Source organism: Felis catus, chromosome B2, assembly GCF_018350175.1.
Source record: "Felis catus isolate Fca126 chromosome B2, F.catus_Fca126_mat1.0, whole genome shotgun sequence".
Classification (NCBI taxonomy): domain Eukaryota; kingdom Metazoa; phylum Chordata; class Mammalia; order Carnivora; family Felidae; genus Felis; species Felis catus.
In genome coordinates this window covers 80,062,490-80,079,544 of record NC_058372.1, presented here as the reverse complement: position 1 = coordinate 80,079,544, position 17,055 = coordinate 80,062,490, and the positions used below count along the sequence as shown (strand labels likewise).

Here is a 17,055-nt window from a genome sequence, read left to right as displayed (position 1 = left end):
GAGCCAATGCAGACCTTGTGCATAGAAGGATTTTTGTAGGTCTTACAACATTATTTCCAAGACTATTATTGAAAGGAAAACTATTTCTAGAAGTATGGAGCTGTTCATTATTTTCATTACCCTTTTCAATTAATTTTTAACACCCCTCCAAGCCCTTAAAATGTTAGTAGCTGCCCATGAGATAGCAAAAGAAGCAGAATGCTCAGGGCTTTTACCCAGTGTTCCTAGTGAATACATCCCCTCAGTGCTTCACTGAAAGTAATCAAATCAAAGCAAGTGTGAAGAAGGGTGAGGAGGGAGTACAAGAGGAGTGCTCCAGAGAACCAATGATGGTCACTTTTCAGTCACGCCCTCCTGGATCCCCCCCCCCCTTATCTTGATATTTCCCATTAGGACCCTACACCCAGGAAAGCCAAACTTTCACTGCTTTGACAAGGTCCATACCAGGGAGAGAGACTTTGTCAGCAGGGGCCAGCTCCACAAGGGTTGTTCCACAATCAGATGTCCAAAACACAAACACAAAGAAGGGCCAGTTCTGGAGATGTGAGGAGGGCTCACAGGTGAGCTCTTCTCCTGTCAGGGACACACATGATGTTCAAAAATCAAAAAAGCAGCAGCAGTTCTGGAGATGTGGTGAGCACCTTCTGTTTTGTTTCTTCAGCCCTCGTGTTTTTTCTGTGAGCTGCTCTCCTGTTTTCTAGGATTGGCCTACTCCACCCACGTCCTTATCCTCTGTCAAGAGCAACTGTGTTGACATACAGCTTTGTTCTGGGGCACAGCTGATTGCTTCAGGCATGGACACCAGACTCCACGCCGCACCAGAGCCCATGCCAGAGTCCTTCACCTAGAACTGGGAATTAGGACTAAAGTTTTACACACCCATCTGTCACCCTCCTTGAACTGAAGCAAGGTCCTTGAGATGGTTGGTCCAGCACTCATCTAGTACACTCCTCACTGGGCTTAGGCCAGCTGAAGTGGGTTTTATTTACAAAACAGTCTTAACTAATATACTATGGCACTAGGAAAAGAGTTCTTAAATGCGCTTTCCATGAAGGGCAAATAGCAAATAAACCTAAAGCATTCTACCTCACCAACAAACAAGGAAGTAAAAATTAAACGATTTGGCATAAGCTTTAAAAATAACATTAGTGATGGCAAAGGTTTGAGACAGAGACTCGACTTCTATCCTATCCTACCTGTAGGATGTAAATTCATACAACCTTTTTATTTAGTAGATTATTAATATTTATGAAGAGATTTAAACATCTTAACTACGGACCCAATTATCCTAAAAAGGAGCAAATAACTTGAGAAGCAAATGTTTATACACATAAGTGTTCATCATAGCATTATTTATAAGAGTAAGAACTATAAGCAACTTTAAAGTCTAACAAAAAGGAAGACATAGAAAAATGCTTGGGATATCAAATTAAGTGAAAAAATCTGGAAGTAAAAATATGTGTAATTTAGGGAGGTGGGTGTGGGGATGGGTGAAATAGGTGAGGGGGGTTAAGGAATGAACTTGTGATGAGCACTGGGTGATGTATGGAACTGTTGAATCACTATATCGTACACCTGAAATATAACACTGTATGTTAACTATACTGGAGGTAAAAATAAATAAATAAGTAAATAAACCACATACTAGACAAAAAACAAATTATATGTGTAACTCCATACCCAGAACAGTACATCGCCATTAAACAGCATATTGAAACAACACACCTAAGACATATTACTTAATTTCAATGTAAGCTACAAAGATGACCAAGGCTCTTTGCGTCCAAGATAGCTAGGTAGGAAGACTCGCTAATCCTCTCCTCCACAGACACACCAAATCTATACCAATTTAATTAGAGTTAATACCTAGTCTTTCCAAACTGTTCCAAAAAACAGAAGATGATGGAAACCTTTCAAATACATTCTATATGGCCAGCATTATCTTGATACCAAAACCAGATAAAGATGCCCCCAAAAAAGAAAATTACAGATCAATATCTCTTATGAACATAGATACAAAAAAACCTCAACAAAATATTAGCAAACTTCAACAATACTTCAAAATGATCAATCACCACAATCAAGTGGGATTTATTCTGGGGATGAAAGGATGGTTCAATATCCACAAGTCAGTATGATACACCACATTAACAAAATGAATAAAAATTCTATAATCATCTCATTAGATGCAGAAAAAGCATTTGACAAAGTTCAACACCTGTTCATGATAAAAACTCTCAAAAGAGTGGGTTTAAAGGGAACACACCTCAAAATAATAAAAGCCATATATGACAAACTGACAGCTTACATCATACTCAATGGTAAAAACAAACAAACAAAACAAAACAAAACAAAACACCTGAGCTTTTTTCCTAAGATCAGGAACAAGAAAAGGATGTCTACTCTCACCACTTTTATCCAACATAGTACTAGAAGTTTTAGCCACAGCAATCAGACAAATAAAAGGTATCCAAATTGGTAAGGAAGAAGTAAAACTGTCACTGTTTGCAGTTGACATGATACTATACATAGGAAGCCCTAAAGCCTCTACCACAAACCTATTAGAATACATGAATTCAGTAAAGTTGCAGGATACAAAATTAATATACAGAAATCTGTTGCATTTCTATATACCAATAATGAAGTAGTAGAAAGAGAAATTAAGAAAACCATTCCATTTACACTTGCACCAAAAAGAATAAAATACCTAGGAATAAACTTAACCCAGAAGGTGAAAGACCTATACTCTGAAAATATAAAGCACTGATGAAAGAATTAAAGACAACACAAATGGAAAGATACTCCATGCTCATGGATTAGAAACTCAATATTTTAAAATGTCCACACTATGCAAAGCAATCTACAGATTCAATGCAATCCCTATCAAAATACCAACAGCATTTTTCTTTTTAAAATTTTTTTTGTTTTTAACATTTATTTATTTTTGAGACAGAGAGAGACAGAGCATGAATGGGGGGAGGGCCAGAGAGAGAGGGAGACACAGAATCTGAAGCAGGCTCCAGGCTCTGAGCTGTCGGCACAGAGCCTGATGCGGGGCTCGAACTCACGGACCGTGAGATCGTGACCTGAGCGAAGTCGGACGCTCAACCGACTGAGCCACCCAGGCGCCCCCAACAGCATTTTTCACAGAACTAGTATAATCCTAAAATTTGTCTGGAACTACAGAAGACCCCACATAGCTAAAGCAATCTTGAGAAAGAAGACAAGGCTGGCAGTTTCACAATCCGAGATTTAAAAATATACTACAGAGCTATAATAAAATATGGCACTGGCACAAAAACAGACACCTAGATCAATAAACAGAGAGCCAAGATATAAACCCACACTTATATGGTCAATCTACAACACAAGAGGCAGAAATATATGGAAGGAAAAAGATAGTTTCTTTAAAAAAAATTGTTTTTAGGGGTGCCTGGGTGGCTCAGTGGATTGAGCATCCGACTTCAGCTCAGGTCATGATCTCGCAGTTTGTGAGTTCAAGCCCCGCATCGGGCTCTGGGCTGACAGCTTGGAACCTGGAGCCTGCTTAGGATTCTGTGTCTCCCTCTCTCTCTGCCCCTTGCTGCTCACACTCTATCACTCTCTCAAAAACAAACATTAAAAAAATTTTTTTAATTAAAATTTAAAAAATTTTTTAATATTTGTTCATTTTTAATATTTATTTTTGAGACAGAGTGAGAGCACTTGTGTGCGCAAGCAGAGGAGAGACAGAGAGAGGGAGACACAGAATCCGAAGCAGGCCCCAGGTTCTGAGCTGTCAGCAAAGAACCCGATGTGGTTCTCAAACCCACAAACCTCAAGATCATGACCTGAGCCCAAATCAGACCCCAACCAACCGAGCCACCCAGGTGCCCCCAAGACAGTCTCTTTAATTAACGGTGCAGGGAAAACTACACAGCTACATGCAAAAGAAAAACCACACCACTTTCTTATACCATACGCAAAAATGAGTTTAAATGGATTAAAGACCTAAATGCGAGACCTGAACTCAAAAAACATCTAGGCGAAAATATAGGCAGTAATCTCTTTGACATCAGCCTTAGCAACATTTTTCTAGATAGGTCTCCTCAGGCAAAGGAACAAAAGCAAAAATAACTTTACTGGGATTACACCAAAATATAAAGCTTTTGCACATGAAGGAAATCATCAACGAAATGAAAAGGCAACCTACTGAATGGGAGAAGATATTTGCAAGTGATATATACAATAAGGGGTTTATAACCGAAATATATAAAGAACTTATACAACTCTACCCTCAACAATTTGATTTAAAAATAGGCAGGGGACCTGAACAGACATTTTTCCAAAGACAACATACAGATGGCAGACGGCATATGAAAGATGCTCAACAACACTAATAAGGGAAATGCAAATCAAAACCATGAGATACCGCCTCACACCAGTCAGAACAGCCAGTATCAAAAAGAAGTAAGTGTTGGCAAGGATGTGGAGAAGAAGGAACCCTCGTGCACTGTTGGTGGGAATGTAAATTGATAAAAATCACTGTGGAAAACAATATGGAGGTTCCTCAAAAATTAAAAATAGAACTACCATTTTTGATCCAATAATTCCACTACTGGGTATTTACCTGAAGAAAACAAAAACACTAACTCGGAAAAACAGATGCATTCCTATTCTTATTATAGTACTATTTATAGTAGCCAAGATATAGGAGCAACCCAAGTGTCCATTGATAAGATGAGTGGATAAGATATAGTGTGTGTGTCCACACACACACACACACACACGCACACACACACAATGAAGTATTACTCAGCCATAAAAAAGAATACCTTGCAGGGCACCCTGGGTGGTTCAGTTGGTTAAACGTCAGACTCTTGGTTTCAGCTCAGGTCATCATCTCATGGTTCATGAGTTCAAGGCCCACCCTGGGCTCCACACTGACAGTGCAGAGTTTGCTTGGGATTCTCTCTCCCACTCTCTCTCTGCCCCTACCCTACTCATGCTCTCTCTCAAAATAAATAAACTTTAAAATAAAATAAAATGGTAAATCTTAAAAAATATATATATTGCCATTTGTGACAGCATGGACAGACCCAGAGGGCATTTTCCTAAGTGAAATAAGGCAGACAGAGAGACAAATACCATAGAATTTCACTTATATGGAATCTAAAAACAAATGAACAAAAAAAGCAGAAACAAAGTATGAACTCCTCTGGTAGTTGCCAAAGAAGGGGTGGGGGGATGAGCAAAGTGGGTGAAGGGAAGTGGGAGGTACAGGTCTCCAGTTACGGAATGAAGAAGTCACGGGGTGAAAGGTAACAGATGGTAACCACACTTGGTGGTGAGCACGGCAGAACATGTGGACTTGTGCAATCATTATGTTGTACACCTGAAACTAATGTAGTGTAACCTGTGTCAACTTTACTTCAATTAAAAAGCTGAGGAAGAGGGGCGCCTCGGTGGCTCAGTGGGTTAAGTGTCCAACTTCAGCAGAGGTCATGATCTCACGGTCTGTGAGTTCGAGCCCCGCGTCGGGCTCTGTGCTGACAGCTCAGAGCCTGGAGCCTGCTTCAGATTCTGTGTCTCCCTCCCTCTCTGCCCTTCCCCCACTCGTGCTCTGTGTCTCTCTCTCAAAAATAAACATTAAAAAAAAAAGCTGAAGAGGAAAAAACACAGCATAGTTTTTTTCCATTTTTGTTTTAAAGTGGTAACTATATAAGTACTATCTATAAAAGAGAAAATCTATGGGAAAATACACAAAACCAGGAATGGAAGGTATCTCTGGAATGTATTGCTATATTTCATATTTCTGTAATGTGGATTTTTTCCTAATAGGCTAGCTTATACATTTTTAAAAGTGTCTTTTGTACTTAAAAATCTATATCCACCATACATTTCTGATTACAAAGAGAAAATATATTCTTTGATGGAGAGAGATGGTGGTTACTCACTTAGCCAAGTAATCAAACTTATCATTAATAAGGAGACATCCTGGCATTATGTGCCTCCTGATGTGACATAATTTGAAGTTTATGCCATTAACTATGACATTTTCTTGCCAAAAATACTTAATCTGAACTGAAATAAGCATCTAGACACTAGTGGTTCTCAAACTTGGAGGTCTTGTTCAAACACAGGTGGCTAGACCCCATCCCCAGAGGTTTATTCACAATTAAGTTCAGTAGATCTGGAATGAGGCCCAAGAATTGTCATTTTTGCCTCCACAGCTCCCAGATAATGCTGATGCTACTGGTCCAGGGATGACACCTTTGAGACCCACTGCTCTAGACCTAACTTTCAGTTCACAGAGATACAGAGACAGAACAAGTTAAATAATACCACGAAGAGCCTATCAGACACGTCTAGAATGTTGAACATCCTATATAACAACTGGCCTAGACTTTTTAAAAAGATAATATCCTAGGAATAAAGAAAAAGATGGAAGAAGGAATCAGCCTGTTGTAGATGAAAAGAAACCAGAGAGACATAACCCAGATGCACAAAAGAATCACTGGATTCTGAGCTGGAATTTAAAACAAAAACAAGCTATAAGAAAACATTTTGGAAGAACGGAATAAATCGCAATACGGACTGGATATGATGCAATCATTGTTAATTTTCTCATACATGATAACGGATTGTGCTACAAAGGAGAAAGTCCTTATTCTTCGTCAAGATGCGCTCCGAAGTATTTAGAGGTGAGAAGTCAGGACAGGCTCCAACTAAATCTCAAAGGATTCAAGAGAAAGACAGGTGCATGTGAGAGACACAAAACAAATGTGGCAACATATTAACAAATGGTTGAGTCTGGGTGGAGAGTAGACATGCTTTCATTGCACTGTTTCACGGTTTCTCTGCTTTGAAAATTTTCAAAATAAAGACACCTATAGACAGGATTGTTCTGATTGTGTGTGCAGTGGGAAAGGGGCCAGGATACAAACATAAAGAGACTGGAAGAGAATAAACCCAAATGTTAGTAGTGACTTCTCACTGTGGTGGGCTTGTAGGGGATTTCTTTTCCTTTCTAAATTTCATATTTAAAGAAAATGCTCTGTAATAGGTATATATCATTTTTATAATCAGAAGCAATTTAAGCAGGTTCTTAAAAACTTTGAATAAATGCGCTTGGAAGAAATCACATAAGCCTCTTCCCTGAGAGTCCACCCGAGGTACTCAGCTCGGTCTGCAAAATACAAAGGGTGCTCAGTGTGGGCAGCTTCTGATTTCATTTCCTGACAGAACATCTGGCCATGGGGGGGTTGTGGGGGGGGAGGGCAACTCACTGACCTGGTGCTGGGTTTTGTTCTCCATATGCCCCAGCTTTGTGTTCATTTTATCCTGAACCGAACCCAGCTCTGCTCGGATCTCCTCCACAGCTGCCTCCAACTGGTTCTCCAGCTTGTTGATTAGGGGTTCACATCTACAACCATTTATTGGTGCCTAACAGGGGAACAATAAAGGAGTCAATCCACTCATTCCCTCCTCCAACAAACTGGTTTTGAGCGCCCATCCAGTGCCAGTCAGTATGCCAGGGGGATACAGATGATGGAGGAAGCATAACTTTGGGATGTCCAATGGGCCAAGCTGTGGGTCCAACAGGCACTGAGAAGCTTCAGAGAGGGTAAGACACGGTCCCAATCCTTGTGGCTTTTATCTGCTCTGGAGCCTCAAGATTACCTAGTCACTTAAGGATGGTGCACAAAGGTTTGTAACTACCCGTTTGCCTGGGCCTCGGCAGCAGCGGTGTATCTGCAGTGTAGGGAGGGACATCTGGTTTATCTTCAAAGCTCATTGCCTTCCCAAGTCAACACTGCAAGCGGATATTAGCCCCCAGGAATAGTGTTAAACAGACAGCCTTGCTTAAGGCCTACGGTCCTATGACCAGACAGGGCTCATGAAGTACCTGCATCACCTTCCCGTCCTTGCCCCGGTACAGCGTGTAGAGCTGGTACGCTCTGAACTCATGGGGAGGGGGTGGCGGTGAACATCGGTGCCTGGGCCTCTTTTTAGGGTGACTGTGAGCATGCAAGTTCTTCTGGTGTCCAGGCTGTTGGTCTGCTGGTGGAGTGGGGTCAGAAAATGCTGACGCCTGTGGGAGAGGAAGCAACAATACCCCTGAGCACTGTGACATGGGCAAGACTGGCCCCCATCCAACGGCTCCCATCTCACCCTCGTCTTGCTTTGTCTCACGGCACTCCACTGTAAGCACCGCATGTCCAAAGAAATAGATCAACGCATTAACCTTGTGTTTGAAGTTACCCAGATTTAATTTTCGTGCTCTGGCTCCAAACCAGCAAGCCAAGTCCAGTGGCATTTTAGCTACTGGGCATGACGCGATCCCAGGGCCCTTGGCCAACCTGCCTCCCAGCCCTCCCTTGGCTGCCTTCACGTGCCTCCTGACCTTGGGCCTTGACTTTCTCTGCCTGTTGTCCTTCGCCTTGGGCTCTGGGGAGGCGGACAGGACATCTTCTCTGGCCTCTTCTTTTCTGGGTGCAGCCTGTTCACTGCTGGGGGTGTCTCCTGCGGAGACACTTCCCTACAGAGGGGGGGAAAAAGAAGTGCCCAGAAACCAGTTCTAATTGCCCCCTCTGCCTTCTTCTGTAATGGTGTAAAATTCTGTTTGCAAGATTGCATCCACTAAAGGACCCACAGGAACCTTAGCTGATGACAAAGAGGGAACACTGCTTGGTGGTCTCAACTGAACATGTAGGACTTTCCCAGTTGGTTGAATATTTTGCTTTTACTTCATTAGGTGCCAAGGTAAACAGAGTCTTGGGTCTAATTCTTGGTAAACAGAGCTTCCGGAAGCTACCACAAACAGCTCAGCATTAGAAATTTTTAATTTTTTTTGCATTTCAACCACAGCAACAACAACCAAAAAAACCATTTATTCTTTGAACTTGGACTTCACAATTCATAATGGAGTAGGAGAACCCCCTGAAATGAAAACATCACATTTCTAGTCCTTATAAGAACTTCTACAAATCAATATGTACAATTCACCCACAGGAACTTAATCAGAGTTACAATGCCTTAACCCTGAAAACTGATAAGAGGATTTTGAAATAGAACAATAAGCACTCGGTATAAAATTTTGTGTGCCAAAAGTTGTCTTTATATCCTAGTCTTTTTCTTCCTGCGAGAGCTGAAAGGCATGGTTCGTTCCAGTTGTGCAAGCTGTTCACTGCACAAAGGCACCTAGCAGAGGGAGCTGAAATCCGGCTCTGGCTCTCTTCGCCTTATGCACCCTGAGCAGGGCTGGGCTGCCCGCGGGGCATCTTTTTCTAAATTTGCAACAGAGGAATCACATGGGCTAGTGCAGCCTCAATCCATTCCCCAAGCCGAAAGAGAAGAAGCGACCCAGGCCACTGGTTGTCAAACTTTAGTCCACACCAGAATCACCTGAAGGGCTTGTTCGAACAGATTGCTGGGCCCCCTCCCAGAGTTTCTGATCCAGTGGGTCTGAGGTGAGGCCCCCAACTCTGTTTCTAACAAGGTCCCAGATGGCACAGTGGACACTACATTTTGAAAATCACTGCCCTATATACCATTAAGGGCCCAGCATTAGAGGCAGTGCTGTCCACACAGTAGTGATGAGGCCACAGACACATGGGGCTAGAAACTATGCCCAGACAAGGATGCCGAGAAAGACTGGCAACACAGGCACACGATCTGAAATCCTGGAGGAGTGGAGGACATGAAACCAAAGGGAAAACACGGACAACAGTTTGAAGAACCAGCGGAAAGGAGAGACAGAGGCGGGCACGGCCGCTGCCAGATGAACCCAGAAGGAACAGCCAAACTGTTTCCCACCCTCTGTAAGGGGGTGACGTTTGGGAGGGGCGGGAGAGCTACCCCCCACCTTGCTTTGTGCCACCTCATCTCTTGGCACAGACTGAGCTCTCCTCTCTTCCTTGAGCCTCTCTCTCTTTTTCCTCAGGCTTCGCCCACGACTGAAGCGCAAGACCTGAAGGAGGCAAGAGGCATGGTTACAAACCACGGTGTGTGCAGCGTCGTGACAGCATTGTCCTTGGACCTGGTGCTCTGATCTAGTGGAACTTCCAGCCTAGGGAGAGACCAAGCAATCACATCAAACACGCATCTCTGCCTGCCTGCTGGGCACCGAGGTCTTGTGCTGGGCTCTGTAGGAGCCCAGAAGGAAGTAGGACATGGTCCCCGATCTCAAGGAGCTTATGGTCGAGGACAACAATAGGCATTTGTGTGCCAGGCCACGGTCGCCATAGGGGGGTGTGCAGGCTGTGCACTGCTTAACTCCAGGGAACACCACTCACAGACGAGGATAGGAACGGCATCCCCTGGGCTCGCACAACACAGCGGCCCCACGCCAGGCAGTGTCTCGCTATCTTGGTACGCTGGACCTGAACTAGCCCATCATATTTTCTCTTGACCAAACTGTATTCAAGTCAGTTTTTAGTTTGCTTCAAACACTGAGGTTCATCTGTGAACCATGGTACCAACCATGGGGCAGGAATCTGGTCCCCAAAAGGAAGCATTTGGCCTGCCCGAGAGGGCAGGAAGGTGGAACAGACACAGGCAAGTAGACATGGGGTCCGATAGCCCGATTTTGGAATTCAGCAGCAGCTAGCTGTAGGATCTTCCGGCAAGTTATTTGCCCTTTCTGTATTCTGTAAATACGGGGAGTTAGCGGAATTAACCAAGACAAAGCAAGTGGCTGGCATACCCTGCACTTTCAGGCACTGTTAGGTGCCTCCCTCCTGCCTTGGCCCCTCGAGTTGCTTAATTGGCCAGAGGAAGTTTAACCAGAGTACAGAGCTTTGAGCTGGCAGAAGCTTTCAACCCATGGCCTTTTACTTCCAGCCCCAGAGTCACTCCCTTTCACCAAGGAGGTCCAGAAAGGGAAAACACTTCTTCAAGTTCTAATTTTTTTGCAATAAAACATTTTATGGTCTTCATCTGTAGATAGAGAAGGGTTCTCTGAAGTTCAGCATAGTGCTTTCATCTAAATGTTCAACTTTCTTGTGTTCATTAAATTCAAGTGACATCGTATGACAAGAAGAACCTCTATGGACAGCGGTACAATCTAAATGGAGAATTCCTGACGACATCTGCCTGTGGCTAAACCAGATTTTTAAATTGTATTCTCATCCTCTAAGCCAACAGCTCTGAAAGTGTCCAGGGAACCCCGGGTCCACGAAACTAAAATTATTTTCATGACAGCGTAACAATGTCGGCTTTTTCCCTCTCACTGATTGTACAGCAGTATTTACCAGAAGCTGCACACGACACCCCAGTGGGTCACGTGCAGAAGTAGAGGGCAGCCCTCCGTCTTTCCACTAAGACCGTAAGGAGATTTGCAACAATGTAACATAATGCTACCTACTCTTCTCCCGTAACTTTGGTTTCGAAAAATAGTTATTGCTCATAAAGACAATGCTATTTGTTACAAAATGAACTTACCATCTTTAACATTTCTCAAATTTCAAACATGGACACTATTAATAGATATAATTCACACACAGCTCTTGATGGGCCTCTAGAACATTAGATGTCCCCAGATCAAAAGGTCTGAGAACCATTTCTGAAACTAAATTCAGACTCACTAGGAAGTCAAGTCTGATGAGAAGAAGTGACTAATGCCCACTGCTCATTCGGTTTATGGGCTCTTAGAACAGGATACAGCCCCAGCATCAATCCAAAATTCACTTTCAAAAGCATTTGTGAACATATCAATCTAAAATGAGAAGGGATACTCAGAGGTCACCCAAATCATCAGAATAATTCCCTCCACAGACCAGGTTATTAGCCAGTGCAAATAACTTTGCATGGCGTACAGCCTTTCTCAGCGGACCATATCATCTACCAATGGAACGTCATCAATCTTTCCTAGTTCACCGAAATCGGGGAATATGGATCTTTAGAAAGATCTTAGTACTGCTGTGAGCCATTGAAATCCACGGTCCACTAAGGTGCCAAGGCAAAGGAATTTCCTGTTTCACACAAAGAGGAAAGCTAGTTCTGTAACTTGAGAACAAAAGAACAACACGTATACAATTTTATGCATATTCCAGAGTTCCTTGTTCATACTGAGGACAGGGTTTAGCCTATACAATCGTGTAAAATACTTCCATAAGATGTCATCCTATTTGCTATTCAAATGGGCATGGAAAAACTGAAGTCATTTTTTAAAATGGAAACAGTAAAGGAGAACCACATAGGAAAATGGTCCATGGGAAAGCCTCTCCCCTAAGAACACAGATCCTTGAGTTCTGGAGACAAAGGACAGGGGGATCAAAGGCCTGTAAGTCTGTACCTTGGGGGATACTACACCCCACAAAATTTGATGATCTTCACATGGCTGAGGACACAGCTGGCTGTCCAAACTGCCAATACTGAAATGCCAGATAACAGAGATAAATTCTGACATTTATTATAGCATCCTGTACTTTTTGATCTGTAAGAGACCAGCCTTTTGCTATCAGGATTCATGGATGTGATTCCAGTAATGATTTGTTCGCAAATAGTTGGAAAGAGGTGGAAACTTTTTCCAAAGGACCACCTGACTCATGCCTGTCAGAGGCTCCAAGGATGTCCAGATGCTACTGAGAAGCACTAACTCCACAGGGAACAGGGTGACCAGTTTTCCAAAGACAAAAATCTTAACTACTTCCACAAACTGCTCGTTATATCAGGTAGGTTTTTAAAATTTAAATGACCCGAAGGCCATTCAGACCCTTCGGTTGACTGGGATCAGGCTCTGATGCAGCAGGCTGGTATCTGGAATCTTCCTCCGGCTCTCCGAGACTTTATCTTCTCACAACATTAGTCAGAATAAGGTAGAAAACAAATCAGTTTTCACTGTAATGTAATACAGAGCAGCTCCGATGGGGAAACAAACCATTTCCTTAATGTTGGACATTTAGGTTAACAAAATATTGGACAGCAACAACAACAAAAAAAAGCATACTGGCTTCCATTATGATGAGTAATTTTGAGAACTACAGAACGTTTTTCTATTATAGTTAAGATAAAGGGCAGCATACAAAAGGGTAGGCACAATTGTAAAAATCATGCGTCTGAAAGGGAATATGAACAAAAACAGTTATTTCAGGGCACTAAAATGATGAATAGCTTATAAATTACTAAATCTGTTAGAGGATTTCAATCTCAGCTCAAATGATATCAATTTTTTAACTTAAATGCCTAAAATACCATTATTCAATAAAAAAAAGGAAAGAAAGCTATTTTATACTTAACTGCCTCTAATGGACGTGTGAAACATTGTGAAAATATTAAAAGACTCTTGTAACTTTATTCTTTTTTCTCCTGCTGAAAAAAAATTAAACCAATCATATGAAAAAAAATTTTTTTTTTTTTTTTTTTTTTTGTTCACCCAGACCGGGATCCCTTCCTCCCACCTTTCTCTAGAAAAGGCTCCTCCCCTGTAACCATACAGTCAGATGGACGCAGCTATCTTCCTAAAGTGCCTGTCCTGCTCGTTCAGGCCATTTGCCCCAAGCTCGCCAATCACGATCCTCTTCTGCGACCAGAACTTCTTCCCTGAGAACCTGGGGAGTTATGGTCCACAAAGCTGGTAATGCCAGTGATCCAGCCACGGGGAAGAAATGATGCCCATGTATGAAGACAAGCCTACTAAATTTGAAGTCTCTTGTTCTGGTTATCTTAGAAGCCCCAAATGGATTCCTGCCTTTTCCACTGCCTGGTTGTGAGCCCATCAGTTTCCTATTTAAGTTAGTTTGATTTGGCTTTCGTAGATGGCCAGAGAATCACAACAACTTTGCAGCCCCACATAATCAATAGAATGGAAAATGTAGTCAATCCTACCTGGGGAGCTTTAGTGAGGAGAAGAGCAACTTCCGGATTATTGTGGTAGCGGGCAGTCTCCAGTGGAGTCTGGCCTGCCTAAGGAAAGGCAAAGTGGGGGACAAGTGAGTAAGAGAGACCAACCCTGCACCCTAGCCCAACTGGGACAGCAATTCTGTGCTCAGTCACACCAGCACCTACACGTGCCCAACAAAATACAATCGCATAGAAGACCTGGCCTCACTCTTGAGCCTCCTCCATTCGACGAGGGGGCCAAATCACACCTGAGGGCCCAACGATTAATAACAACAGAAGGTAAGTGCTGACCCAGTGAGCGGTAAGTGCTCTAGGAAGCAAAGCTCTGGAATACCTGCCCACCAAGGAATGCTTCCTGGAAGAGAGAGGAGAGAATGTAAACATCAGACAGGGCCAAAGGGGAAGATTTAGTTGAAGAAACACAAAGGATCATAAAGTCCAGCCAAGCAATGAATTTTCCCTGGAGAAGTGGAGAAGGCACTTGGAAGGGCAGACTGGGGCACAGCCACACAGTTTCAGGACCTGGACTGTGAGAGACAATTAGGTAGCTATGGCCATAATGGAGGCTCTAGGGAGATGAAGTCAAAAAGTAGGGAGTTGATAACAGTGGGATTCAAAAGAAGGGAAAGGCATCAGGGGACAGGCACAATGGTGTACCACCCAATACAGGTCGAAAAGGAGGAGGAAGGCGGGGACTCTCCATACAACTGTTCCACCTCCAGCCTTTCTCAGTCTGTCAGTCTGCGCTACTTCAGACCACAGGTCAGCCTTAAGGAAGAAAGGGTGCCTGAGCTGGTGCCTGCCATAGGACCTAGGAGAGAGAGGGAACAATGGTGGGGTGGGATATTAAGAAAAAGAAGGAAGGAATAAGGTGATTTTGGAGAAGGGAGTTCAAGTTTTGAGGATGATTAATCTGATGATCATGTGGCCACTTTTCTGAGGACCCTGTCTGTTTACAGGGCAGAAACTCACTTTCAGTAACATCCACTTGTCAGTTTACTTAGACACCCCTGACCTTCCTTTTCCTGCCAGGATATGCTCACTTGAGCTAGGAGTCTAGAGATGAACGCTTAGGGCTCATCAACTCATGGAGCTGCTATGAGCAAGGGTTCCCTCAAGCCGGCCTCTGGGGTCCTCCTATTAGCAGACCTCTAATCTCTTATAAAGTAAGGCTAAGGGAGGCTGTGTGCCCTGCAGGAGGTGAGGTAAGTAACAACACACTCCATTCTGGAAAGGGGTGGGAATGATTTCTAGAAACACTGTTGCAGCTTAACTTACATTATTAACAATGGTTCCATCTGCTCCAGCTTCCAGTAAGATTTTAACCACCTTCTTGTGATTTAGGGCAGCAGCAACATGAAGTGCTGTGTCTCCGGCCTGAAATTAAATCAGAAGAAAGGCAGCTAAACTCCATCTGATCATGGCTCACAGCCTTTCGGCTTTTCATCCCATGGCCTGGTAAGTAGCTTTTCAAATTAGGATTGGCCTTAGACTGATAGGGGACCCTTTGCTCAAGGGTTATGTGGTTCTCTTTAAAGAGATCGCTTTAAAATGACCTATGTACAAAGATCGCATTCCTTTCTGACTGAGGATACTAGAAATCACAGGGAAGGACAGGGGGGCAATCTGGGGTTGTTGAGAATGGGGACCTGAAGCTTTACACCAAGGTAGGAAGACGGACAGATAGCCAGGGGCCAGCAGGCTAGCCATCACAGAGCTCTGTACCATATCCTTCTGCCCAGAGGGCCCCTTGATTTCTGAGCGCTAGAATGAGCAAAAGCTGTGGAAGTAGTTATTTCTACAAACACGGGGGGAGGATCCCAGGTGGGATCACATTCCCACCTGCTGGAATGTGAAGGGCCCACTAGGAATCACTTTGCAGGCTCAGGGTATTCTTCGTTTGGGTGGAGTCACTGAAAAAAATCAGTGTTCACTTAAGACCAGCTGTTTTCAACCTCTTACCAAATAGCCTATAATGAAGTTCATATTTTCTTTATATATCAGAAAAAGTTCAGACAATCAACCGTGAAAGGAGGCTATAGACAAATGGAGCTTGATGGGCCAATTCCATATGTAAACGCTGGTGTTTCTCCAAGCAGAAGGCTATGAATAAACCAGGCCAATACAAATGTTAAATAATCCATCCTCTCCCATTGGGTGATCAAGTAAAGCTCCAGATAACTTGTTTTCCTGGGCAGCATGAAAACCCCACTATCCTGTGGCCCTCCCCCACTGAAAGTAGCCAGGGAAGCATTTAGTTCGTTGCCAAGTCACTTAGTTGTGTGTACTGGGCAGTGGTTTCTAATCCTGGCTGCACGTTGGAATCAGTGGAGGAGCTTTACTAACTACTGATGCTGGGGTCCCACCCCTGGCACGCATTTAATTGTTCTGAATTGTAGGTTGGACGTGGTGATTTTTAAAGCTCCCAGGTGCCTGAAACATCCTGCCAAGGTGCAGAACCACTGGTTAGTGGGGGCTGGGTACAGGTAATCTGATGGACCAGAATCTGTTGGGGGCTGCAGAATGACAGGATGTATTTAGCTGTGTCAGTGGTTCTCAATCCTGACTGCACACTCAGGTCAGGAACTTTCTAACAATCCCATTACCTGGATTCTGGTCATTTAAACTCGGGTAGAATTCAGGAATGGTATTTATAACTGCCCTGTTGATTCTTATATGCAGCCAGGATCAGAAACCACTGTTATGGGGCATGGTTAACCTGAATAATGATTTTTAAAACCTCAAATATATGTACCCAAAGGCAGAAATGTCAAACAATTTATCATTTAGGTATCAATAAATGCCAAGACGTTTAAAAAATCTAAATACTGAAAATCATGCACATTTCCATGGAACACTGTAGTAATCACAGCTTTATTGCACACCCCCCACTATACGGACAGATACAGACCACATACCCAGTTTTACAGAGACCAGAGACTTCATCCGATCAAAGTGGCAGGGCAAGGAACAGAACTCTAATTCCCTTGCTTATTTATTTACTAAGCCACAGTCTTCTTGTAAATGCTTGTAAAAAGCATTAAAAGCAAAACCGGCCCCAAGATCTTCAGAAAATGTTTCATATGCAAATGTGGAGATACGCACTGGAATAAGAGCAGGCTCTCTTCCCTCTAGGAGGCCAGATAAATCAGGACCACGGGGACTCAGTGGAACACACATGCAAAGGGCAGCACGGGCCCGGGCCCAGACCTCTGCCCCCATTTGTGCTAA

The 17,055-nt window shown here is 43.3% G+C and overlaps 1 protein-coding gene across 13 annotated transcripts in view; it reads right to left on the bottom strand.

Moving 5' to 3' along the window:
* The window catches only part of ANKRD6 (ankyrin repeat domain 6), an 80,824-nt gene that overhangs the window by 5,969 nt on the left and 57,800 nt on the right, over positions 1-17,055 (bottom strand). For 6 of the 13 annotated variants that reach the window (XM_045057838.1, XM_045057837.1, XM_045057840.1 and 3 more), the window contains 7 exons: positions 15,103-15,201; positions 13,810-13,887; positions 9,848-10,051; positions 8,387-8,521; positions 7,889-8,074; positions 7,273-7,425; positions 445-573 (listed from right to left, as the gene is read on the bottom strand). In XM_045057838.1, the coding sequence (XP_044913773.1) occupies positions 445-573; positions 7,273-7,425; positions 7,889-8,074; positions 8,387-8,521; positions 9,848-10,051; positions 13,810-13,887; positions 15,103-15,201 (984 nt within the window). Of the gene's footprint in view, positions 1-444; positions 574-7,272; positions 7,426-7,888; positions 8,075-8,386; positions 8,522-9,847; positions 10,052-13,809; positions 13,888-15,102; positions 15,202-15,786; positions 17,052-17,055 lie in introns of those variants that run through there. The other 7 variants (XM_023254179.2, XM_019830951.2, XM_045057846.1 and 4 more) reach the window with 6 other exon arrangements.